The 26,534-nt window shown below is 39.2% G+C and overlaps 1 protein-coding gene across 2 annotated transcripts; it reads left to right on the plus strand.

The window, feature by feature from the left end:
- The first annotated feature begins 193 nt into the window (after window positions 1-193).
- Window positions 194-19,155, plus strand: fam204a (family with sequence similarity 204 member A). 2 transcript variants are annotated; one of them, XM_054600414.1, is made up of 7 exons: window positions 194-559; window positions 918-1,005; window positions 1,297-1,327; window positions 1,960-2,065; window positions 3,682-3,771; window positions 16,590-16,699; window positions 16,944-19,155. In XM_054600414.1, exons 1-7 carry the CDS (start codon window positions 317-319, stop codon window positions 16,993-16,995), a joined length of 720 nt encoding a protein of 239 aa, XP_054456389.1. In that variant the 5' UTR covers window positions 194-316; the 3' UTR covers window positions 16,996-19,155. The 2 variants fall into 2 exon arrangements, with proteins under 2 accessions (XP_054456389.1, XP_054456390.1); XM_054600415.1 differs by having other exon boundaries at window positions 1,963-2,065.
- Window positions 19,156-26,534: the final 7,379 nt, after the last annotated feature.

The following is a 26,534-nucleotide window of genomic DNA, read 5'->3' on the forward strand; positions in this document are numbered from 1 at the left end:
CTTTTGACCATTACACCGCTCTGCTAGCTAAACAAAACTCAAACGATCCCCTTACTGTTAAACACTGTGCTACACAAACAACCAATGAGAGCTTCGGTCTCTTCATAAGAACCGTTCCGATTGGACCATGTGCTCAACGTTCCTAGTTTTCAGCCAATCGGTGCTCGCGTATCGTATACGTCACAGTGTTTACCCGGAAATGAGAGCCTGCTCCATTAGCTGCTGTCAAAATCCATAATTGACCCATTTCTGACCGTTTTTAATCCAGCCAAATGATACATTAACGTATAATCTGAGTGTCATCTACTGACTCGGAATGTACAGCGGACTCTTGCCCAAAGGTTTAACCGAAGACGACCTTAGTCCAGATGACGAGGAGGATGGTGTTGAGGAGAAGAGGGAGGCACAGAAGTGTGAGGGCTCTGCAGAAAAGTTGAGCTCTGCCGGGGAAAACACAAGAGCACCGACGGTGGAGGCACAGTCGACTCATACTGCCAGTGATGCAGACAGTGATTCCCCGAAAAGCAGTATGCCTGGTATATCCCAGGAAATGTGGCAAGTATGTGGATTTGGTATGCAGTGAGCTAAGATAAGCATTCATTCTGTGAAATACAAGCTAGCTGTAGTGTACCTGTGGTGCTGTTGTATGTAAGTGAGGACTAATTCTGAAATAAAACACAATTATATAAATAACACACGGTTTTATTAACAATTACAATACATTAACAATTTCAGTTGAATCCCCAGTCCTTCTTGAGCAATTCTAATGTGAATAAACGTTTCTTGTCACCCTGTTGGACAACATATGTGTGTATAATAACATAATGTGTACAGCAGAGGTAGATCAATGGTTGTGGTGTGTGTCTGTGTGTGTGTGTGTGTGTGTGTGTGTGTGTGTGTGTGTGTGTGTGTTACAGAAATTCCAGGATCTACGGAAGAAGAATGACGAGATGAAGACAATGAAGGGGCCCAGACAAAGAAAAAAAAGAAGACGACATAAGAAAGGTGTCAGTGATAATATAATGCAAATGTAATGCTTGATACTGTAAGCTGATGTTGAGCCGCAATGGTTGCTTCTGTTAGTAGCCTATCTATTTTGTGAAATCCAGTGGTTAAAAGTTGAATCAGTCTTTATGACAAAAGGAGAGAAAAATAATAAAATTGTAACACTTTCACCCGTATTAAAAATTTAGGCTACCCTCTTAATACTTTAAATAACAGAGCACCTAAGATGATGCTTATTTGTATCAAAGTATCCTACTAACATCTAACTGTGTCTCTTATGTCAATCAACAGGAACAGAGAGTGAGGAACCCACAGAGACAAGGTACCAAATGTTTATGTCCAACCAGTTAAATTAATTTATACAAGAAAAGATTCAGGGAACTCTTCACATGCAACTGTGGACTGCCAGAATCAAAAGCTTGTGAATGCAGCCAAATCTCAGATTGTCAAACGGCACAACCACGAAATGACAACTTTCTTTTAACGAAGATAAAAGCAGACGTGATAGCTGTAATGGACGATCTAACACAAGCAAGTAAGTTTACTGCAAGCTGATGCTCATAACTAATTGACAGGAATATAATCGAATGGCTAAAAACGTATTGTATGCTTTATAAAATGGCAATCTACGTGATTTGTTGTAGACGTGCAAGAAACAGAGATCATTTATAGTAAAGCAATAATTTGCTTAAACATCCATTTGTTTGGAGCATCAACCAGTGTAGCATAATAGCTGCTTTGTGTTTCAGGGAAGATTAATGAGGCAGAGTGTGCCAATATTATACCTTTTCACCATCACCGATGGTGTTACCATGCTGCGTCACTCACAAATTGATCCGATATCAGCATGTAGCGATAGAAATAGAGTCCAGCTGCAGGGTGGACAGTGGTAGTTTGCCTCATCACAGTGCGGGGCTGCATGTTATGAACATTAACTCACATTCTCTCTGTCAGCAGAGAGCGTCAGGAGGAGCGGGAGAAGCACTGGGATGATCTTAAGCAGCACTTCGGTGCAAACGATCGATTTCATCCCCCCGCATGTTCCAAACCCCCTCCGAAGGTAACAAAGACTGCTGCCTCGCAACTTATCTGCTGAGGTTTAATACTGTGTCAGTCGTAGCTGTTAGTAACACCTTCCCATCCTTTGTGTTTCCGTGCCACTGTATCCCCTCATTGTTTTACTTGATATGACATGTGGATTAGAAGAATCCTTTCGCTTGCTGAACCTGACACTGAGATGAATATTAGGGATTATGTTTGGCTACATTTAGTGATAAGATTACGGTGAATCTCCTTTCTCGTGTGCCTGAGATTGAAGTGAAGTGTAGGTTTTTCTTCTGCAAGAAACCTAATGAAAATCAAAATTTTGCTTGACAAAGAAGAGAGGGTTAGAGCACCTGATACAGCGACTGTGACTGCAGCTAGAACACTTAAATTAATTGTTAGATACTAAACGGGCATGTGCAACTGCTGTGGAATTCATAATTGAAAGAAATTATAAATTACTTTCTTTCATTTGGATACATTCCTCGCTTAAAGATGAATGAACGCTTTATGCACAGGCTTGCAAACTGTCGATGAAGCAAAAAAATATTTGCAAGCTTGATGAACATTATAGCTGACCCAGTGAATGGGAACTATTCTCATTTCAATTTGAAATCCTTTTAATGATTATTTTGGAGTATTTTGTGCTTAATTTATCTAAGAGCAGCATAAAATTGAGTTTTTGCTGATTTTAGCCTCCTTTTGAATAGGGCAACTATGAAAGGATAAAAAGAAATGATTAACAAGCTGAATGAAACAGAACTTGTCACATCAATATAATGAGGGGGCTCCTTCATCCCTCAAATGCAGTTCCTTGTAATTAATACATCATATTTTTTTTATTCTGCCAAGTATTTCACACAGTCATTTGAGGAAAAAGCTGTCATAGCAGCCAGATGTCATTAATTAATCTGCTACCAGCAGTTCTTCAGTGACCTTAAAAAAATGTTTCATGGCATAAAAGATGATGGTCTGTCAGTTAGAGTTGTTTGTTGAGCGATACAATAGACGATAATTGAGATCACAAAGCAGGTTGCATCAGTGTCAGCTTCCGTTTATATGCAGAATAATAAACTATATAAAGCAAAATCAAGCAACTAGAGTTACGGAGAAAATTGTTGTACTAATTCTGCGTTTTTAAGCCTGATGGCATCGTCCTCCTACTTTTACAGTTGAGACAAGGTCCTCAAACAATACATCAGAAGGGACACATTAATAGTTACAGCCTTTCTCCAGTGTATTTTATTTTTTTATTTTAGCATGATGAAATTTGGAGGCAGAAGAAATCTGGTGCTCGGCTTTCTCAGATAGTCTCATCACAGCAGAACTGCCTCGCCATCAGTAACCGGGGGCCTCTATGCACCCCCTTCTGCTTAGGCCTGTAATGGAAATGTGTAATTAAAGAGTCACATTTATGTTTGGTAATCTCCTGTAGCATTTCTAAGATTTCCCCACTAATATCCAATCAAAAAGGTTTTCATTTGTGAAGGGAAATCTACATATTTGTAGTAATGGCAATCATATTAAAAATAAGGCCCTGGGGACTTTTGAAGTTACTCTTTGATTTTTTTTTTCTCTCTACCCCTATTTCAGAAAAAAAAAAACTGAATTTTTTTCCCCCCTCTTCTGCAGTCCGGCCTAGAAAAGAGCATAGAGGGGGCCATAGCTGAAGGGGACATTGCAAAGGCGGAGGAGATGAGCGACAGACTCGCCACTCGAGAGGTACGTTGTGCTGATAAGAGATCTTTGGGGGTGCTCCCGCTGTGACAAATCAGGCTAATGGATCCGTGGCCATTTCTGCTGCAAAGACATAGAGGAACAAAAAACACACACGCAGACACCCACCATTCAGTCCTGCAGCCCTTTTCCATTGAGTTAATGGAAAGCCCTCCCCTTAGTTTTGAAGTGCTGCAGTGTCTAAAGGACTTTTGGCTCTGCTTTTTAATGAAGGGTACATTGCTTTCAAGCCGACTGTTAAATCATTCTCCAGGTAAGAGTTTCATACCTTTGAAGTGTACATGTCCCTAAATGCAGTGCCTGAAGTTTTGTAACTAACCGCCTTGGCAGGCATCAAGGATCAAGTGGTTTGAAACTAATTTAGCATAAAATGTAGCCCACACACACATGTAATTGTGGTTAAAAAGACATACAGCTGCAGTGTTACTTCTCCACTGGGGGAATTGCGGTACTTGCCGAGCATCAAAGTTAAACTTCTTTGTTTCATGATGCATGTTGCTCACAGCATCCCATAAGCCCTTGCATTTTGTGATAATAGCAACACAAACAAGTGTAACACTCTGGGCTAAGGTTTCATTGTTGGATTGCAATAGAGTTGCAAAGAAGGTGGGGCCGCTGGTTCAGGAAATATCTCAACATAGAAACACAGGAGTCTCCCATATAATGTAACGCCCCGATACTGTACTTTAGGTTTATGTTATGGAAACCAGGTAATAAATCCTTTCTTGTCAGTTTATGCCATGGAGAAGAAGTGAGTAAGAAAGTTGTAGCGAATTCAAAACGTTTAATTGTTAAGGTTGCCATAGTTGCAGATTTTTTCCAAAAATTGACTAAGAATCTAAATGGTAATTGACTTTCTGGCAGAGAGATGAGAAAATGAATGCCAGTCTCATGCCTGTACACTAAATATGTAGCAAGAGCCAGCAGCCAGTTAGCTTAGCTTAGCATAGAGACTGGAAACAGGGTGTCAAGCTCTGGAGGAAGGTAACAAAATCTGCCTAACAGCACCTCTTATCCTTTTGTGCGAAAAACAACAATTTGCCGTTTCACAGGAGGTTTTGTGCCGGACTATATCTTGGTGGCGACCGGTAACTTCCTGGAGTTTCTGTTGGTTGCCAGGCAACTGCTCCCAGCCACATAACAGAATTTTAAGCCCCGTGATTAGATGTTTCTCACCGATATTCAGTCATATTTAACTTCTCTCCTCATGTTCTTTTTATGTCCAAAGGCTTCTACCTTTTGAGTTTTTATCAAAGGTCCACAGTTTTTGTCTTTGCACTGATGCAGGGACACCCACTGTCTTTCACTTACAGAATACTATATCACTGCGACGGTAAACCAGAAATCACTGTAGAATACATTATCTGACCTTCAGACTAGATATGTCACCTAAATAGATGATATTCAGTCATTAAATCTTTTAAGCCTCACCCTCTTGAATGAATAAGTAGGCTCCAACAACAAGGATCTGTGTTTAGAAATGAAAAAAAAGCAGTTGTACTATTCATTGAATTGCCATTACATGCGTGGCCCCGGTATTTCCAGCGTGTAATGGACATTAGTGTGCAGCATCAGAGCTCTTATATTCCCATCTTAACTGCTAGCAGCGTGGTCAAAAATGGGGAAGTTTAATGAAAGCTCTTGTGAGTGGCACCTGCGCTGTACTTTGAGAAAGCCTCTTAGAGCGCTGGTGGATTGGTTTTAGCCTGAGCCGAGGTTCTCGCCTCCCTGGCACCTGCCTCGTGTCTTGCCAGAACCCTGATGGGAACGTGACAGCAGTTTGGCAGCCACAACTCGTTGTTTAGCAGCGATAACTTAATTTCACAAGAGTCTAGTCAATTGACCGTTTTGAAATCCCCAAAACATGTAAAGTTCTTTATTTTTCACTTTTGAATACAAAGGAAGGCTTTGCTGAATATATATGGGGAGTATGACGAGAGAAGTGGCAGCTAAAAGGCAAAAAAGTTAGAAGGATTCAGAATCAGTTAGAAAGGATTATATTATATCTTAAACGATGCAGCCTGTAATGCAGATAGCATTAAAACCAATGTTTGTTTACCGCACTCCTGTTCACTTTTGACAGGAGCACTCTGACAAACATTTAGAGGATCAATAATCCCCGCTGTGGCCAGAATCAATTTCAAGGTTATAATTGAGTGGCTCATTTGGTACGGAATGGCTTAGATGTTTAATTTGTTTACGGTCATAACACCAAGACATGATTGTGGCAGGCTTTTCAACGGAAGAATAGGAACAGGTTTTCCTCGCAAAAAATGCAAAGGCATTTCGACAGCTGTGAAGAACTAAAGAGGCCTGTTTGTCCCTCTAGGCATTGTTTTGTTAAGAAAACGCTGGTACACGTTGGATGACAATGTTTCAGTGTATTTTCATCCTCAATCTAACGCTTTCCCACTTATCTCCTCAAAGCAAAGGGAAATGGAAGGCAGATAGAGAGCTTGCTGTCTGAGTCCCCCCTTTTTTTAGACAAAAATGTTTGTTTTTGCTGCTTTTGGCTCCCTCAAATCAATTAATGATTTCCATTTGCTCTACTTTCTTCTTTTTTAATCTGAACATTAAAACAATTTGGTAAAAACCTGTTTTGAAGCCTCCATACAAATTCTGAGATATGTGTCCTTTCATCTGTCAAACTTCTGAGGCGCGCTGCTCGGATATAGGCAGGTTTGGGTTTTTTATTCTCATTACAGTTTTTAAATATTTCCCAAGGCTGTAAGTCTTTGTTTTAGATGAATTCACTGAGACATGCTCCGCTTTTAAGTGAAAGTATTAACGCCCACAAAGACAGCGCAAAGAAATCGCATCCCCTTTTAGGTAACAAAATATTATTTACGTCTACATTGCTTAGACATGGCTCCCTAATGTATTCCTTTAAACTGTGCAGATAGGGTGTCTTTCCTCATAAAGATGTCTGTTGATCCATCTCAACACATTTAGATTTCCTTTCACAAGACTTAGAAGACACTAAATAATGTAAAAAGCTTGTCGCCTTTAAAGTAGTCCGAGTAGTTCAGTAGATTAAAAGGTGAAAATCCTCAAATTAGGGAGACTGGGTCTCCGTCCCTTGATTGCTGCACATTATTTTGCACTGCTGCAAGTTGCATTTGGGCTAATTAATGCAGTAATTAGCATAACATGGAGTGACTGACACATATGGTATATACAGCTCACAGCCTGTCAGGAGGCTTGATAGCATCCAGCAGCTCATATTTGACGGATTGATTTTGCAGCTATTCTTGGTTCATGAGGCAGCACAAAGACTAACTCATCAGTAGTACTAAGCATAGTGGGGCTTCCTATGTCATCTAAAGTGTAGTGTGACCTATAGGAAAATGTGTAATGTATTGGTTCAGTACATACACAATCTATCTTAAAAGTTTGACAGTTGTTTTAAAAACTGTAGCAGATTCCGTATCTCAGGTTATCTTCCAAACTGTTCCACACTTTAGGATTTTATCCAGTAGATCCACATCTATGAATATGGGCTGTATTTTGATTGTGCTGCACTGTATTATAGCTATGCAGCACTTTATCATGCTGAAAAACCTTAAAATAGAACAAACCCAGGCCATTTAGGCATTTATATATTTATATATATGACTTGCTGATAAACACTGAACCATATTGGCAATGTTTAAGGGCAACATGAGTAAGATGTTTCAGTTGCGGTTTGTTAATGCAACATTTAAAGTTGGCCCCTCCTCCTCGGCTCAACGACACCAGAAGCACGCGCCCTCTGACCACTGTCAGGGTAATCTGCATTTTTTTTTTTTTTCGTAGTGTCTTCTTGGATGCTTTCTTACGATCTGGCACCTGGTTGCTACATTTTTTTATAGAGGTCGAAGCCCAGAAATGTCCCGAACAAAGCAAAGTAGGAGAATCCAGGCAAAGGGCAGGGTCTCCGTAGATGCAGACACCGCCACACACCTTTAGTGGGTCATACGTCTTAAAAAATCTTACTCATTCTGCCTTTAGCCATTTAATGATTCAAAATGCCCTATATTTAAATTATTTATTTTATTGTAATCAAAAATGTAGCGTATCATCTTATTTTGTACAAGCTGTAAGCCGGTCTGTTATTGCTTAGAAGGACCATGGTAACATAAATTACCTGTATAGTGAATTCTTCATTGTATAATCATAGGATATCGTTTGTGTTTTTTAGATAGGCATTGTAATTCTGGACAATTTCTTCAAAATACGAATCAGAAACAGTTTATTGCCAAGTACGTTACACATGCAAGGAATTTGGCTAAATGAATGGTGCATAACAGTAAAACTTAGTTCAATAGTATTTGAAGCATAATATTACCAGAAAAAAGGTAGCCAAAAGATCTAACTTTTATTCTGACTCCGCTGCATCTTACCATAAGAAATTGTTTGAGCAAGCTTATTGTTGGAGGCAAATAGAAAAAACTCTGAAAGTGAAATGTACATTTTCAACAACCAAAGCCAAATCGTCAGCATAGAGAAAATGTTCACAATCAACTGCAGATTTCATATTATTTACATATATTCAAAAGAGTAACACTCCTAACATTGATCCTTGCGGAACTCCATCTGACCAGTTCTAGTTTGTATAAGGTGCCATTTATATCTGCATACTCAATAAGATACTTAGTTATGATTTAAACCAACAAACTACTAGGTTATCACTTTTACTGCATCAAATTAAATAATTCACTGTTTGAAAAGTCTTTTGAAGGTCCATCAGAACCACATGATATTCTGAACCTGGATTAGTATCGCCAACAAAATGTTGTACTAAACATACGAGGGTCCCATGCAGAGCTAATTTGAATTGGTGTCTTCATTGAGCTGTCCTTGAATCAAAATAACTTCTACTGTACAGTTCTTTCTTTGTCACACTAATTAACCTTCTCATTGTAGTATTTCATACAACATCATCCTTACAACAAATCATTTCTTCCCCTCTCCTTTTTTCTTTTAAAACACAGAACCACTGAGGTCTTTTGAAATAGTCAGGCGCTGTACTTTATATATAGTAAGTGGGCATATTTCACCACAAAAGACTGTCACGGCATGTTAGAGTTTACAGTTCCCCCATAGCACTCATCACAGCTATTAGAGTGGCATTACCACTTCAAAACAGAAACTCTCTTAGTCTCTAACAATAGGGGGTGTCAAGTCCATTTCCGTACTTCCAGGAGCTAAAGAATATGAAAAATAATAAGTAGTTGCATGGCTGCTGGCTTCTCCTGAACCACCGCAAAATAAGCAGGCCTGCAAATGGCACCACAAACAAAGAAACATATATGTTCAAAAAGGCAATTTAAATTTTCTGTCTATACAGTGAATAAGAGCTTGGCATAATGGAGGATCAGTATATTCCAGACATACCTGGAGTTGAACTGCTCAGACATAATATAAGGAGTAGCTGTAAATGATACAAAGTGTCAGTCAGTTGGAAATGGGCCTCAGATTGTTAACTTCTTGAAAGGGATGAGCACATGATAGGCTAGTGGATGTTTACACCTCACAATTGTATTCATAGATTGACTCACTGGTTACATTTCCATCCAATAACCAGTCTCTGGCTGTAGTCCAGTTCAGGTCTAATTCATGTTCACTGACCTTTGAACCAGTAGTTTTCACAGGTGCCATAAATTAAACTGTTTCTGTCTTCTTCTACTGGAGTAGTGATGCTTTAATTATCGAGCTAAAAGAACACACTGAAGGGCAATAAAGGTAACATAGACTGTGCACCTTTCAGCATGTGGCTCCGAATATATTTACATGCTCTGTGAAGTTGTCATTATAACATGTTTTTCACAAATATTTATGTCATCAGCAACTTGCTCAGGGAAACCTGTTCAAGAAGTCCGGCTAACTATTATATTGCTTCAGCACAGCAACATCTTACATGACTTTGTGGAAGAAAGTCTTGACGATTTTAATTATAATTTTCTGTAAAACCTGAAGTTGCTCTGACAGAGAAAAGAGGCCAAACACTTTGCTTTTTTGTCGCTTATCCGGTGGTTTCCGACATTTTCCACAGAAATATTATAGTGATCAAGTGGTATGTTACAGTATAAAATCACAACGCATTCGTATTAAGTTGTGCATAGTATTACTATTCTTTGTGCCTTTGTTGTGTTGGATTGTCAACTGATTGCCTGAAACCATTTGGCTCAACAACCCCTAATCTAGCCTCATTTTTGACCAGTGGCTTCCTGTTCTCTGGATGCCCTTTGGCTGGTGGACCTGTCTATAGACCCTGTTTATAACAGGATTAACCTGTTAACAGCCCTAAACTGTTTAAAAAGTTCACCCTCCTAATTGTTGGATCACTTAATAAACAATACTTAACCTAATGAATATGTATTAACTGGAGGCATTTATGCTTTCTGTAGTGTTTGATCTGGTTATAATATCCCTTCATTATGTCCCGGCTCGTATTTCAATAGGAGCGGCAGCTGAAAGGAAAAGCCCCACTGTCCTTGAAATCTACCCTTTGGAAAGCCTCGCTTAAATGCTGTGAAACAAAGGTGTCGCGGCATTTTGTCGGAGGAGACATGGTGGCTTAGTCGAAACAAAGAGCTGAACTAAGAGTGTTTCATGATATTTATGTTATTTAGCACTTTTTTTTTCTTCTTTCTTCTCCTCGCCACCTTCTCCCTGCTATGCCCCGTGTTTGTAATCAAAAAATTAATGAGCGGCGCTTTTGTGGAAAGTGGGCTTTATCAGATTGTGACTATCCCCGCCCCACATCGGGGTAGGAGGCTGACCCCCCCAGGCCACCTCGCAGAGAGTTTAGGGAAACTCTCCTCTTTGTTCATTTTTCCTTCAGCATAAGCAATTTATCACCGAATGAACTTTTATTGTATCTCTGGATGACTCACATTAAATTTTCGCCCATTAATTTTGAAATGGATTTTGAAATGGGTACTAAGCTTTTATCAAATGCCTGGGAATCTCATTTGGATTATTGTATTTCATTAATTACTTGATAGACAAAGCATACTTTTCAATGTAGATTTGTGTGCTGTTTAATTAATTAGCATGTTTTCTCTTTTAATTAAAGCCATTTTTTTTTTTTTAAATTAAAGCCCACAGCAAAACACATATATAATTTGTTTGTAATTAGGCCTTAATTGGTGGTAGTGGAAGCTTAGCACCCTCGGTTTCTTTTTTCATGATTGCCATTTTATTGCCAGTCACTCATTAATTAAACTGTTTTTTCTAATTAGCTTATAAAACTGTTGATGGCATATTATTGTAAGTGTGAGTTCAAAGCTTGCTAATAAGCCTACCCTACTCAGAAGAGGCGAGATAATGGAATGTGCACAAAGCAGGCGAACTTTTAGAGATTTTTTCTTTTTTTGTCTACTCCCTAAAGATGTGATGTCATGTGTATCTAGCATCAGATTACTAACAGAGGAAAATGTAGACATGGCTGTTTTACTGCGCCTTCCCTGGAGTGGCTTTCTTTTTGCTTGCCATGTAATTCTGTTTGTCAAAGTGTAGGCAGGATTACATGAAACCACATGGAGGTGCATGGTGTTGTGTTTGGACTATTGGAATTGTTAATGCTTTCACATTACACATGGTTTAACAGTGTTGCAGACTTAAGTTTTGAAGCATTCATTATCAAAGTTATTTAGATAAATACAAGTTACCATCAAACCCGTAAGCAGAGCTTCAGCGATTAGTTGATTAATCAATAAATCAACTGACCAGTGGATGTAACTAAGTGCATCACTGTACTTAACTACACATTTGAAGTACTAAAGGCATACTAATTGATATTCACCATACTTTGTAGCGGGCACATTTCAAATTTTCTAGTATATTGATTCATGTCATGCCACCTCCTACTTTGACCATAATTGAAAGACAACTGTACTTTTTACTCCACTACATTTATATACAGCTCTTGTTGGTTTACATTTTTCGTTTTCCAATGCAAAACATACGATGATCCGATGAAAATATGAGGCATTATTACATATTAAACTACCCAGTAGTGTAGTAAATATGAGCTGCAACAATAAGTTGATAATCGATTAAGTTGATAGACAGAAAATTAATCTGCAACTATTTTGATAACAGATTAATCTCAAAAATGGCTCCTTTCCCATTTCTTTGGTTTATTGGTTGGACAAAACAAGCTATTTAAAGATGTAATAGAAATTTCTCACTAGTTATTGACATTTTCGGACCAAACAATTAATCGAGTAAACAATGAGTAGACTAATAAGACTTATCATTGGTGGCAATATGTAATATACATTTCAGTTTCAGTACTTCTACATCTAACAGCGTGGTTTTACGACCTTTACTTTAGTAAAGAATCCTACATTTTTTTCCTCCACTACCGGGATTAGCAACATTTTGATAATAGATTACATTTTTTGTTTAACCGATGAGGTCTGCAGGTTCACATTGAATACTGTTTTGGATCACATCACATCTATTGTCTCATACAAGTCCTGAAACTCCAGTCTATCACTTTACTTGTGTCAAAATGAACTAACTGAATGAAACCTTGCCTCCCTTCCTCTTTAATGCGATACGGGTGGCATTGATTGACCTCTCGATCTTTTGACCTTCCCGATGTCACTGCGACGCTCGGGCTTTGCAGCCAGAAAACACATTTTTCTTCCCCCTCCTCCGCCTCAGTTCTAACAAATTATGCTGAAATAACACACAAGCTGCCTAATCTGATATTCATTCCTTTCTTATATAGCCCTGCTTTCCAAAGTTGACTAAGGCCACATTATTTAGGCATTAAGGTAGTGTGATAAGGGAATTAGGCTGGTCATTAATCGTTTACACGTCAAATGCAGCAGAGCAGCTCGGGGAGGTGATTTAGCGAGGCAAAGCCATATAGCCCTTGTTAATCCACCTCTCACACGTTTTAATTGGAAGAGGCTTCCTGGATAGGAAATTTATGAATGGATTTAAGGCCATTTCTTCCTTAAAGCCATCATTTATTTCGTATTGTTAATAGGAGCTTTAACTCTTTATCCACACGGAGATGTATTTTTTCTCCTCTTTCATTCAGCTATTGTCTTTTTGCACTTGCTGTTTAATTGCCACAGTGTTTTTGTGAAGCCCGTGCTGCTCATAAAGACTTCCTAATGCTTCTTTTATTCGTCAAACACCTCAGAAATGACGCAATGGAACAGACACGCACATGACAACAGAGTGTGAAACTGTCATTTAGATAGACTTGCGTTATCTTGTGTATGGCTTATACAGCAGCAATGCAGAGGTTTTTTTTTTTAGTATTAAGGCCCCATGTTTGGGTCTCCACTTGAATCTCCATGACGACCCAAACATGAATGAACATAAAACGGTACTATTGACTTAACCCTCCTAGTGGCCCTAAGCTGCTGCTGCTGCTGCAGTGCCAGCATTGTGCGTGATGATTTTTTTTTTTGCCCTCAAATCTTCCAAAGGTCAGAGTATTAATCCTCTGAATAAACCTTGTTTTTAACAGGGCTCTGCCCAGGCCACACAAGAGAGAGAGAGAAAGAGAGAAAGAGAGAGAAAAGGAACAGAAACACGGCTGTGATGGACATTTAATTGTATATTAACATGTGGTGGAGTGGGAAGAATTGCCTTTTAGGAGCCACATAAACAAAGAACGCAGGAGGTTTCCCGTCTCCTGCTTTGTGCTTTCATTCTTATTTTTCCCCCCAGCCTCTGATGTGAAAGGATTTGGCACTAAGATGCACGCAAGGGGAGGGGGTTGGGGGTGGGGGATGAAAAAAAAAAAAATCCTGAAAAGTGGATCAAAAAAGTAAATGAAAAATAATGTCATATTACTGAAAATATGAGAGGCTAATTTGTGCCGACTTTTTGCTAATTTTGTTCTCGCCACAGAAAGAGGAGCCGTCACCTGCTCGGCGCCGCAGCGCTGACAGTGCCAGTGATCCATGAAATAAGCTGCCGCTGGCTTTGTTCAGATAAGAATGAACAAATCTGCACAATGTACTGCTCTCGGAATCTCATTTTCATACTTGCATGCAGGCTAAAAGAAATAAGCTGTTTGCAGGCTTGATTAATCAGACATTTGAGGGTTTTTTTTTTGTCTCTTTGATCTGTTCTGTCTCCTAGGTAACTTGGTTGACATTAATGTTGAGCCCCAGTAAAGACAATCAGGGAGTGGAGACTTAACTGATAAAAAAAAAAAAAAAAAAAAAAAAGGGAAAGACCTTTAATGCTTTTAAATAGTAAACGCTATGTTGTGAATTTAAAAGAGGGGGAAATGAGGGGCACGGTGGTGGGTTTTAATTTTGCTTTCTCAATGTTTGGGAAGGCGTGTTTTCCAGACCTTTTGCATTTCAAATGCAACCCCACAGGAGAGCAGGTTAATGTGGGTAATCCTGGTGTCGAAGAAGAGAAACAGCTCTGGCTGTAAATCTCCAAATGAAACCATTTAGCGTCACGCAGTTTCATTTGATTTGCTCCCAGAATGAGCTAAAGTGGGCTTTTTTTTTTTTTTTTTCAGCAAACACAGAGAGCAGGAGCTGCTCTCAGATTTGTCAACAATTTAATAAGCGTCTGGTCTATAATCTCCGCGTGCATCGCAGACACTCGGAAGCATTTAGCACCTAGAGCACTCCATCAAGGAGCAGGGAAAACCCTGGTGTGGTTTTATCTGCTTGCAAATCTCCATCAAAATGTAAGAGCAGCCACCCTGCTATAACTCTCTTTAAGAGGGGAAAACATGATTTGAGGAATTTAAAACCTATAAAATGGCAAAGAACTAGAGAGCTGTCATAGTATGTACGCTTCAGGTTATGCAGACGCTTTCACAAATCTTCCAGTGACTGTATAGATGAATGCCTTGAGGGCCCAGCCGGAGCCCAGCACTTGCAGCCAGCCGAAGCCCTTATCTTAAATCCAAGCAAAGTACCATTAATCTTTCTGAAAGACCTTTATGGCTTTTAATGTATCCCAAATTAGAACATTTTACACCCTTGGTTCCTGAAATATGGTGATAAAACCCTTTAGAGTTTAATTTTTCCTGCCTGCTCGCTCTGACCTGCTTAATCCCAGCATGCATTAGGAGATATTTTAGTTTCAGTCTTTCTAATAAAGTTTATCCCACTTAATTATAATTGAAACATTTTTTTTTTTCTCCAGCAGGTCTTTTTTTTTTTTTTCTTCTTCAAGTGGCGCAGTGGTGGCACATTTCTTCATTACCTTAAGACCCCCCCCCCCGATTGTACTCTGAATATTACAGAGAATTACCCAAAGGTTCGGTGAAATTGTTCCAAGTTGTTTATCAAAGTTTGCCTTTGCTTGAATAATAAACCTATCTCAGGAGTGACAGAGGAGGCAGGATTTTTCTCTTTGTTTCCCGTGCTTCTGTGTGACTGGGGTTATTGGGATTATTCTGCTTCACAATACATACGTCCTCCACGGGATTTGAATGTTTGCCTCTTGCAGTCACGGTCATTCTCTTCACTTCTGATTTCAGGGACTGCCTGCAGTACTCCAAACAGAAATAAAAAGTATCTTTCATACTGGTGGCGATGGGTGAAAAATGCCATTGCAAGGTTTTTTGAGACGGAGGGGAAAATGGCAAAATGCTGAATGTTGTTTCTCGTGTGTTTATTTATTCATTTCGTTATTTCATTTGCACATTAAACAAGAAAAAAAAAAAGAAGTAATCAAATGGAAACAATGTGCGGGAGAGACCAGAAGCAATGAGCTTTAAAATAGGGCTTCCTCTTAAAACACCTCAAACAAAAGGCAAAAGAGATCAGAATAATTTTAATAAAAGAGTGTTCCTGTAATTTATGGAGCTACGGCACACTTCACACATTATACTGCATCTCTTTTAAACGAGACATGTTTCCTGTATGTTATGTGTTGCAGATTATAAACGGCTTGTTTCTAAAGAAAAATACAGGAAGTACTAGTTGTTTTTATTATTGATTAATCTGCCAATTATTTTCCTTAATTTATCGTTTGGTCTCTAAAATAGTCCGAAAACAGTCTTCAATTAGTTTGTTTTTACTGACCAACAGTCCAAATCTCAAATTTATTCAATTGACTTTGAAAGAAAACCATCAGATATTTATATTATAGAAGATGGCAATTTTGGCATTTTTTCTTATACTAGTGACTTAAATGATTAATCAGTTATCAACACTCTCTGTGGAGTGGTTAAGCAACTAATTGTTTCAGCTTTAAAGTCCGTTTCAGAAACAGAAAACTCATTTTTGATATGATAAAAAAATCTAAAAGAACACAAAGTAAAACCACCAGGTGTCTTAGAGGAGAAGAACTACTTGTCTTTGTATTGCATTCGGAGAGTAAACAATTATCAAACTGAACTTCCAAAGCTTTTCAGGATACAATGAAAAAAAAGCCAAACATGTATATAATTATTATATATTTATTATGGCATTATATGCTCATTACACATCTACAATTCCCCTGATATTACTCTTTACCTGTTCTATTTTTTATGTATATTTTCACATGCTGCTGCTTCATCTTGTTGCATCATGTTTAATGCCTCGGTTTTAATATACATGATGTATGTTTCTCTAATGCAAGAGTTACTTTGTGTACTTTATGTTAAACCCTTATCACCCGTCCTAATGTAGAATGTGTTCAGTTCTAGGCTAGCAGGACAGCATTCCTGTGTTGTTGAGCTCACTGCTGAGGTGCAGAGGAGGCAGCACAGGGAGGCAGGGACGCTGACGAGAAGCCACCCTGTCACATCAGTCAGAAAGCTTTTTTCTCGCCACAGACTGATTTCCATTCTCTAACGGGCCTCTCCTCTGTCTGCCTCTAAATAGCTGGCCGTGAAAATCGCTGAAGCCGCTGATTGCCGTGACTTCGTGCTTCGCAAACAGGAAGAGGAAGCTTTGAGGGCAGCACAGAAAAGACAGAACCAAATAGCCTGGGGGTAGGACGTCTCCCTCTCTTTCCCTCTCTTTCTCTCTCTCTCTCTCTCTCTCTCCATCCTTGTGATTGCGTTTGCCATCACATCTGCCACGTCTGACACTCTGGGCTCAAGCACAGTAATGATAGAGCAACTGAGACCGGCATTAGCTGGACTTTTCAATGATTACTCACGCAGTGATTGAAGTTGACAGCTAAAATGTATTCATAAAGGGTTCAGTCACTGAATGTTTTTTTCTGCGTTGCAGGTTTGAGGCTAAGAGACGATGGGAAACCAAAAGCAACATGGGCTTCATGTGAACAAACTCAGAGGAGAACGACTGTTGTTTTTTAAGTAAATTTGATAAAAGCAGTGTTTTTTATGGCGAACTGATCCTGTTTCTTTTTATTCTCTTGGTATATTTTGAAGACTTGAGTGTGTGTGTGTGTGGGGGGGTAGTCACACAGTTAACTGAGGAAAAACCATTCCAGAGGGTACAAGAGAGAGAGAAAATTATGTAGCATTCAAATTAATTCCTAAGGCGCCCATTGGTGTCTGCATTGTGTTATTTTTCATTACATTTCAGTGATTTGAGTGTTCTGGTCTTTTTTTTTCTCCCCCCCCACCCCTTCAAATTAAATCTGGTGTACATTACTGGATGATGCGTTTATTTATTGCTGTAAAGTGGGTTAATCATGAAGGCGCTCCTATTCTTCTTCCGAGGGAGAGAAAGGAAAGATTAGGGCCCTAATGCAATGTACAGGATAATGTGCGATAGGATTTGGGAGAAGAAAATGAAATTTGGCTGCTGTAAACAGTGTGTGAGCAGTTGTAAACTGGAAGTTGAGTGAACATTTTGGGCGGGGGGTGAGACATGAAACGGAGGCTTTGCTGTTGGCCCTCACCCATGTTGGGAGACAAGCTATTGTTTCTCAGCCTGAACAAGAGGCCCGCGCTGCGTCTACAAGCCTACACTCGCTGCTCATTGTGCGATGAGCTCTCTTCAGCATCTGTAAACTCCTCGATTCCTCTCGCCGTTACTTTGATCTTTTTGGATCTGCAGCGTTTGCCTCCGCAGCCGCCTCGCGCTTCGTTCAGATTCCAGGAAGTGTTAATTGCAAACAGAATGCAAAGAAGCACAAGCATGATAATTACTTTTATTCATAATGCGTGCTTCTATGTATTTTTTATTTTTTTCCCCCCAACCATTGAGAATGATTGCTTTGCTTCAAGGTAATGATAATTCAAATTAATCCCAACTAAGTTGTTTGCATTGCACATATTTGGGCACTTTGTCCCCTGGTGAGGAGCAGCGTTCTCATGGCTTTGCTGTGTCGGCTGAAACGGGACGGGGCAAAAATGAACTAAACGTCAGAAATAAAAAGTTTGTGGGCAATTTATGACACAAAAACCTGAGCTAGATATGAGAAGAGCACGAAAAACAAATGCTGAAATTTGAAAAATCCAGCTTTTCCATCATTTTAGATCCAAGCAAATCACATGAGCTGAGCGGCTGTCGGTTGGTGAGAATTGGTGCTAATTAAACTATTAATTATCTCTGTAATGAGACGAGTGTTAAAACTGCGTTAAGCACATCAAAGGACAACGTGGGATTTCTTCACTTTGATGACTACTATGAAAAATATATCTTGACTGAGGAGTGAGGAAACATCAGAGATGCTTCATTAACGGGACAGAAAAGAAGACGAATTTCAGAGAATTCTGGAGCTTTGGGGTTTATGAGTCTTTTATTTACAGGTGTGGATTGCACATTCGACAACTAAAGAACTTTTCAAGAAGGTTTTCTTAGGTTTCATAAAGCATCTGAGAATATGTGTTATCCATACGTAGAAGCCATGTAGCCATTTCTTTAAGCTACTAGTTATCGGTGAACAGGGTTAGCGCTGATCCAACAGCAGCCCTGCGTCGTATCAATAGCATCTCACTTTATTAATCCCTTGGAACACAGGACAATGCCCCGAGCAGAGATGATTCTGCTTTTAAGCTGGAAAATCCACTTTCCCCTCATCGTTGTGTCGAGGAGCTTTTCACTAGTCTGTTCCTGGAGGCCAATCTTAGCCCCCTGACCTAGGCTGATTTGTTGTGAAACGCAGAGACAAACTCCTTGGGCACATGTCGAACCACTTCTAGGAAAAGTGTTTGTTGTGTGGAGTGTAGGGGGGAGAAAGTGAAAAAAAACAACAACAATCCCATTAAATGGTTGAAAAGCTGCTGTTGTATGAAAGGGAACATATGTTGGTGGTAACACGACATCAGCGCTATCACTTGCTGCTATCGCCGGCTAGGAGAGGATTAACTCCATCTCTGAGATGCATCTGATAAAGGCAAACGTTGAAAACGGCTCACAGCTAACGGGACGTGAACATCAGACGTGGTAGTGTTGCTTTGTTGGGTTTTTTGTATTGTTTTTATTATAACATATTAGCTGCTGCAGTGTGTTTTATCGTGTAACTGCAACTTGTGAGACTTGCTACCGTTGAATTTTCCATGTGTAAATAAAGGTTTTAATCATTATTACATTTATAAAAATGTTTTATCTTCATAAGAGTACCGCCAATTTTTAAGGGAACGTAGTTTTCACGGAGGAAATTGTACTTGTTCCCATTGGAAAACTACTGTATGGGGGCTCTGAGGGGCAAAACACAATCGCATTGGTGTGAACTACTTTACAAAACAGAGCAACAAAAAAACACTGACTTTCTGAAAGCACAACAATAAGGAAAACTTATTACAGTGAAACAATACACTTTAGAAAACACATTTTATAATACTATTTTTGTTTTTCTACATTTTAGAAACCACATCATTAAATGTTTCATTACCATCATCATTGCAAATTTATGTTGTGTTTTAAGTGTTAACTGTCCAATGTTGTTGTGTTTTAAACCTCAAGGCCCCCCATAGAAATGTCACTTTCCGTATGTGATATCATGTAAATCATGAGCACATTTCGGTACACAAGGTATATTTGTTCCCTTCCTCTCAAAGCAAAGCATTGTGGGAGCGACAGGCAGCGTGGATGTTGACATATTCCTCGGCTGATTTAATGACCTGTTTAATTCTGGCACGTCTGCAGCCCCCTCAGATGTTTTGCCGTTTTAATTAGTGTAATCGTCGCTCTTGAAAAAAAGGCCACAGGGTTGTTTAATGGGTCATGTTTGTCAAGATGCACAGAATTATAACACAAAAGATATGCCATTTAGTCAGTGCTACAGTCTCCCCGTGATTGTGGGTGTCACAACTGATAATTAGAGGAAGGAGTGATTCATCTGAAAGCCAAAATGAAGCTCTGCGGTGTGAGGAAATTAGTTTGACAGTGTTTGGATGAGCGGTGTTTACACTGCAGCGCAGCGGTGTGGGAACACTTTACCACTCCGGTGTTAACTGAAGCAACGTGCACACACTTACTGCCGGCTCTGGACAGGGGAGCCAGCGGACGTTTCATGTGACATCTGGAGCAGCAACTGGATATTTGCACTAATAGCAAAATCTGCTCATGAAATTATGAATGTACAGTTTCGTTCTGCAGCCTTTTGTCACATGATAAGCAGAGGTTATGGTTCCAATTTTCAAGCAGCAAAGTACAAAGTGCTTCTCACAGTTCTTCCCCTAGCTGTGGGAATTAGGTCAAGCTAACACTTACAATGTGATAAAGGATGTTTAAATGCACACCCCATACAACCCTTTAATTGTTTCTTAGTTTGAAACTGCTTGGAAAGCATCTATTTTATCATTTAGCATAACTTATAGAACAAAAAGTGAAAATGAACTTTCAATTCATTTTCCTTCTTTTGCTATCACGAAATAAAAACATTCCCCAGCACAAATATGCTGAGCGTGCACCCGTTATGCATTCATCTTCACTCTGCAAACCACATAGTGCATTTTATCAGAATGAATTATTAACCGCCTTAATGAATATTTCATTTTTCTTTATGGAACCATTTAACAGTCCCAACAGAGGTAATGACATCTTAAGCAGTGACAAGTACCTGAAAAGAGAGGAGAGAATAGGTGACAATACTTAACATATTGGGAAATATTGAAATGTCCAGTCTGTCTTATCCACGAACTAGTTCATTTAAGACTTTCCTTTTTGTTTTAGAGTGTAAACAAGCTGATATAACTTACACTGATCTGGTTTTATTTCCAAACACATGGACCTGAGATCCCTTTGTATCTTAAAGAATGGACCCAGCGTGGATCCAGAGCAGCCGGGGGGGATTTACACTGAGCAAATGAATTGAATGGGTGTAATTAACATTACCTTGATTTGTCCCAGGAAAGACCTCGGTTAGTCTGGCTTGTGTGGTAATTTATTGCGGAGTTCCTATGAAGAACACTCGCCTACTGTGGCGCAGGTCTTTACAAACACCGGCTTGATTAGACGGGGGGGAAGAAACCGCTCCAGACTTGTTATCTATCGATTAATACTGTAGTTGTACTGCAACAAGAACATTGAATTAATCCTTCCATGCAGAGGCCATTTGAACCTACACTCTTTGCGCACGTTTGCACCATATAATGATCCGGAATTGTTTTGTAATGTTTATTTGATTGTTTTTCATTATTTACTTGTTAATTTATTCTCAGGAACTCTAATTTCTAACAGGAGAAAGCAAAACACGGACAACTAAACAGAATAAAAAGCTTAGAGGAACAAGACAGCATCATGCAAAGTAGGACATTTAAATAAAACAGGCAATTAATAAGCAGGCACAAACTGTTAAAACATGACAACTTAAAATCATGTTTCATTATATGGACCCAATCTGAGAAACAGACAAAAAGCCAAGCAAACGAGGGCAGGCAGGGCAAGAATGCAAGTGACTAGGTATCACGGCAGGTCAGGTTGCTTTTTAGCCAAGTTTTTAGATTATATGCAAAGGAACGTTAGAAGGTGTTATGATGTATGTGGAAGGATGTTCCAAAATTGGGAAGCTCTTACTGAGACCATTCCGGCTGTTTTTCTCCACAGCCACGTCAACACTACATGTAAAGAAATACAAAGTCTATGATTTTGATGGCACATTATAGCAATAGTAAAATAGTGAACAGTATGCTATACCATGCTATAGTTAAAGTCTTCCTATGGTATTTATGCTGCTTTCCAGACAACTTTCAGCCTCCACATTTTTGGGGGTCATTTTCTACTTTTTTCCCAAATATCTTTTGCCCAGAGAAAATTTCTTTCAGAGATTGTTTTACCTCTACCTATAACAACATATTTTGAAATCAATTTACATGCAGTACATTCATTTTTTTTTTGCTTTCAGTTGATTGTTTACCATTTACAATGCAGGCTTCCATTGTTGTATTAAAACACTCAAACTTTGACCAATGCTCAATCCCGATTTTTCTAGTTTGAGGTCAGAATATTTCAAGTTGTTATTGTCTGGAATGCAGCGTTAGCTACTAAGCTACATGTGCAACAACCTCTTAACAGTTGTGTGAGTTAAAGTAGGCTAATGGGTTTGTAATAGTAGATACTCTTTAACGTAATCATAATAATTGTGTAAACTGTGGAAAAGAATTTGATCTATTTAGAGACAGCAATTTATAAAAAAAAAAAAAAATACAGATAATATTCATTAACTACTTATTACTTACTTATATGTATCCAAGCAGTTAAGGTAGTTCACAGTAAATACAGTAAATACTGCGTATACCTGACAGAAATAACTGATAGAGATGAAAGGTTCATATGAGTTGCCTTAGGAGTCATTTTTGATGCACTTAAGCATCTAAGTGTTAAGAACCTTTGCTAAATTAAATATTGGCGATGAAATAGATTACTTTTTTCTTTCATTGTGTGTAAGAGTTTCACCTGAACATCATCTGATAGCTTTAACACTGATCTTAGCTTCCGTGTTGACTCCAAATCTTCATTCACACACAGTTGTTTGTCAGCACTAATGTTGCCATGTTGGATGGTTGTCTGACAGCCAGGGCAGGCCTGATGAGCTGGGAACCAATTTGTGTCCAAACCCCAAGAAACTCCAAACTCTCCCAAGTTATTCCCTCTATTCCGACTCCTTAAAACCTTGTCTCGACACAAACAATAGCAAGGCTTTGTAAAAGTGACTCTAAAACCTCTGCCAAGCATAATTTATCATTTGAATGACAATGGACCACTTAGCACTGCCTAAATTATTTCGGTGCTCTATCTGCTACTTGACTGTCTTTGTGTTGTAACAGCGGACGATCATTAACGCCACGGGGTGATGTGGTGCACCCTTATCTCTGGCTCGGTCCTCAGAGTTCACTTTAGATAGAAGCTGCTCGGCCATGACGGCAACAACTTGTTTTTTTTTTTCATTCCAGGACTAGTCTAAGTCATGACTTATTAGATTTAAGTGTAGCAGAGTGAACAATGTAGAAAGTTAAATTATATTTATAGAGGTTTTGACATGTGAGAGGCTTTATATGACTAATTCATCCTAAGTGTTTTGAAATGAAAAAAATGTCTTAATTATAACAGTGGTAAAAATAATGAGTTGGAGAAAACCTGAAAGAAAATAGATAGTCGAAGAGAAACTTTCAAGCTGCCAATCGTTTTATTTGTCTGAGTTTGATGGGTTCGAAGTGTCAAACTGGAAAGAAGGCACACGTTTACATCTAAGCAGGGTTCAGTTAACATTTGTTAAAACAAGGATTCAAACAGGCACTGTACTCTAATGATTCATCTCAACCACTTCACTTCTAGATTTTCCCCTTAAATTTCCCCCAAACTTTCATAAAAATAATAACTCTGGTGATAATTTCTTGAACTTTATAAATCCTATAAAAAGGCCAAAACCAACAATGAATTGATCCAAAGACTGATGTAGCTTATTCCTCTGTGACATCAAGCTTATAACACATCAATGAGCCGCTTTTGCACCTGACAACATGTTTCCATCAACACCACAAACACACACACACACACACACACACACACACACACACACACACACACACACACACACACACACACACACACACACACACACACACACTGTAGTTTATTTTGAGTCAATTTCACAAACATAGTGGTGCGGCCGAAAACACTCACTGGTGCACCAATGTGTATTAGTCTGCAGCTGAAAATAGTCCCCAACAAATGCACTATTCAACGTATCTTCATAGTTACGGTTCTTATGATATGACATTTTTCGTGCAGTTTCCTATGAAAGCAAGCAACATGTATCAATTTCCGCTGGTTACATGCATACAGTCTTTCTAAAAAGATTAAACTGATGAGTTGTAGTTAAAGAAGTTTATGTGCTGCACTATTTGTGATTCTCTGCAACTGGGAAAGTGGATTTTTTGTTTCCCCCTGCCAATAAGTGTACTTCACAATACGTTAAACTATTCCTTTAAGAATATTTTGATGAAACAGAGTAACTACAGTATGTTGTATGCGTTGTAAATAACAGTTTCTAAACAAAGTCCTATTTTAAATTCCCATCATGATCTGACCTAACAGTACGTATCATGTTTTGCGTCAGACAGGTACCAAACTCCTGCACCGCGTGGCTTTGTGGCCTGCCGTTCCCGTCTTGTTCTCCATACAGTGATAACCGCCGTAATGAGATTTGCCATTAAGAAAGAAAAGAATGAAAAAGGACCCCGGCCATCTGTATAGCTCACCATGGTAAAAGGCTGAATGCTATCACGCCACAATTCAATCGCTGAATTAAACCCTCTTTGTGTGCGTAGGGCTGCTGAGTACCTCACACTATATTCATTTCAAAAAGGCCTCAATTTAATTAGTTCTCATATGTTGAAAAATTCATGAATTTGTCTGCAATTCCCGCTGCCATTGTTGGGAGCGACTTAAGCGCTGGTGTTAGGCTTTCAGGCAGTTTGGAGGGAAAAATAGCCCCCCACAAAAAAGAAACAACTGTTTATGTAAATAGACACTGCGTGTTTACTTGGTGGAAGAAAGCGAGGGCCCTGAACAGAGTGCTAAGCTTAGCGAGGCTCCGCCAAAGGGGACCTCTCACCATCAACTTCAGTCTTATTAAACTGATTACCAACTCCAGCTAATTAATCAGAGACAGTGCCCTTTCTTGTCATGCGGGGAGGGAGCTCTGCACGTCTCTCAGAGTTCCTCTCCCACCGCCTCCCCCTCCCATCTGCTCGCCTCTGTTCCCCCCTTTCTCCCTTTTCTTTTTCCAGCTTTGATTGAAGTAGGGGAATGGTAATTTTCATGCATCATCTGGGCCGGCAGGATGGGAGGACAAGTAGTAATTACCTTAAACAAACAAGGCCGAGATTGCTTGAGAAGCTACCTCTTTATTCAAGCTCGCAAAATAAGAAAAACAGACTGGGAGCATAATGGTTTCAAAACACATTTTACGGGCCATTTTGTTCATTGTTTTTGAAACCGGTTTCATCTTAGATTACAAGTCAACCCACCCCAAAAAATTAAACGAAGACTTGAAAGCCGTTTAGAAGTATTTGGGTTCAGGTGCTGTAATGTTGAAGGTTCGGTGCTTTTTAAAGGTTATTTGTGGCAGAAATCATGTGTGTTAGCACGTCCTGCAGAACCACAATGCAATGGGATGTCATTGTAAGCCCAGATGTACAGCAAATGTCACATCTGGGTTATGATAGTCTTGTCATCATCTTGCTTGGTGCTTAAACCAGATATTAAACAATATTAAACGTCAAATTTTACAATATTTATTTATCTTATTTAGATTTGTGGTAGCAGATCTGTTAGCGTTGCACTGTGACTGTAAAGGTAGACTGATAACTTAGAAAGTATGAGTATCTGATATGCATTTTGAAGTCGGACATATTTACTCCTTCTGACGCTTCAAGCAGAAGCATCCTTTTAATCGGCAACACAGAAGCTTTTCCTCTGTGTTTGCCAGTTGTTTGTAAATAGCATAATTCGAACCAACCTTAATTGAACGTTCATTAAGTGAGTCCATGCATGTAAACAATAGCCTTTGTGTTTAGCCCCCGCTTTGCACCATGCATTCAGTCTTTTTTTTTTTTTTTTTTTCTTGGAGTGCTCTTCTTTAACTGCTAAGTCCCCCAGAGGTCATTCTCCACATTTCCTCCACACACTCCAAATCGGACAGATTTATTGCTATTACAGACATTTGTAGGTTAATATGCAGCTGTTTCTCACATCAGTGACCTCTGTGTTGGTGCTGCACGTTTTGTCACATCATCTAATTGCTTTATGATAATGGTTTATCTAACTGTTTTAATCGTTATGCTGATTGCCGATACAAATGTGTGTCCATGGCTACTGAATTTTTCTCCTCTTTTGAACTTCTTGAACTTTGCATTCTTGTGTGGTCTGTGTGGGCTTTCCCCTTTCCCATTGTGAAATGTTTAGCCTAAATCAGAACACTTTTATTGACTAAATTAAAGGTAAAATAACATAATTCTTACCCACTAAAGGTTGGCATGGATATGTGATGTCGTAGGAATGAAGAAATTAACCTTATCACATACACGAGCAGGTGTTTTTAGCATGGATGGGAGGATGGCATCAAAGATCAGCATGCATGTGCATCATAGCCAGATAATAACAACCTTTATTAGAATAAAACAGTGCTGAATAATTTACTCCAGACTGTCAGACCAGTGAGCCTGGGTATCCAGTCTGGCTTTGCCTGAGGAAAGATGTGCTTTGTGTGAGAATGGGGCTTGAGAAGCTCAGATCCCCATTCTCCCAACACACACTTCCTGCTGTTCTGTCTGATTGTGTCGTCTTTGTCTTAGCCTGATGTGCTCGCCTCCTCCTCTGGAGAGGCTAATGCCAGCCCTTTTTTTTTTTCTTCTTTCCTCCCGCAATCTCACCAAATGCCAAGTGTAACTGGTGCCCCTATTG

The sequence above is a fragment of the Anoplopoma fimbria genome, chromosome 6 (assembly GCF_027596085.1).
Source record: "Anoplopoma fimbria isolate UVic2021 breed Golden Eagle Sablefish chromosome 6, Afim_UVic_2022, whole genome shotgun sequence".
Classification (NCBI taxonomy): Eukaryota; Metazoa; Chordata; class Actinopteri; order Perciformes; family Anoplopomatidae; genus Anoplopoma; species Anoplopoma fimbria.

Coding starts and splice junctions, on each gene's coding strand:
- fam204a (XM_054600414.1), top strand. CDS start 317: ATGTACAGCGGACTCTTGCCCAAAGGTTTAACCGAAGACGACCTTAGT. Junction 1,328..1,959: donor GAGGAACCCACAGAGACAAG/GTACCAAATGTT, acceptor TCTCTCTGTCAG/CAGAGAGCGTCAGGAGGAGC. Junction 2,066..3,681: donor GTTCCAAACCCCCTCCGAAG/GTAACAAAGACT, acceptor CCTCTTCTGCAG/TCCGGCCTAGAAAAGAGCAT.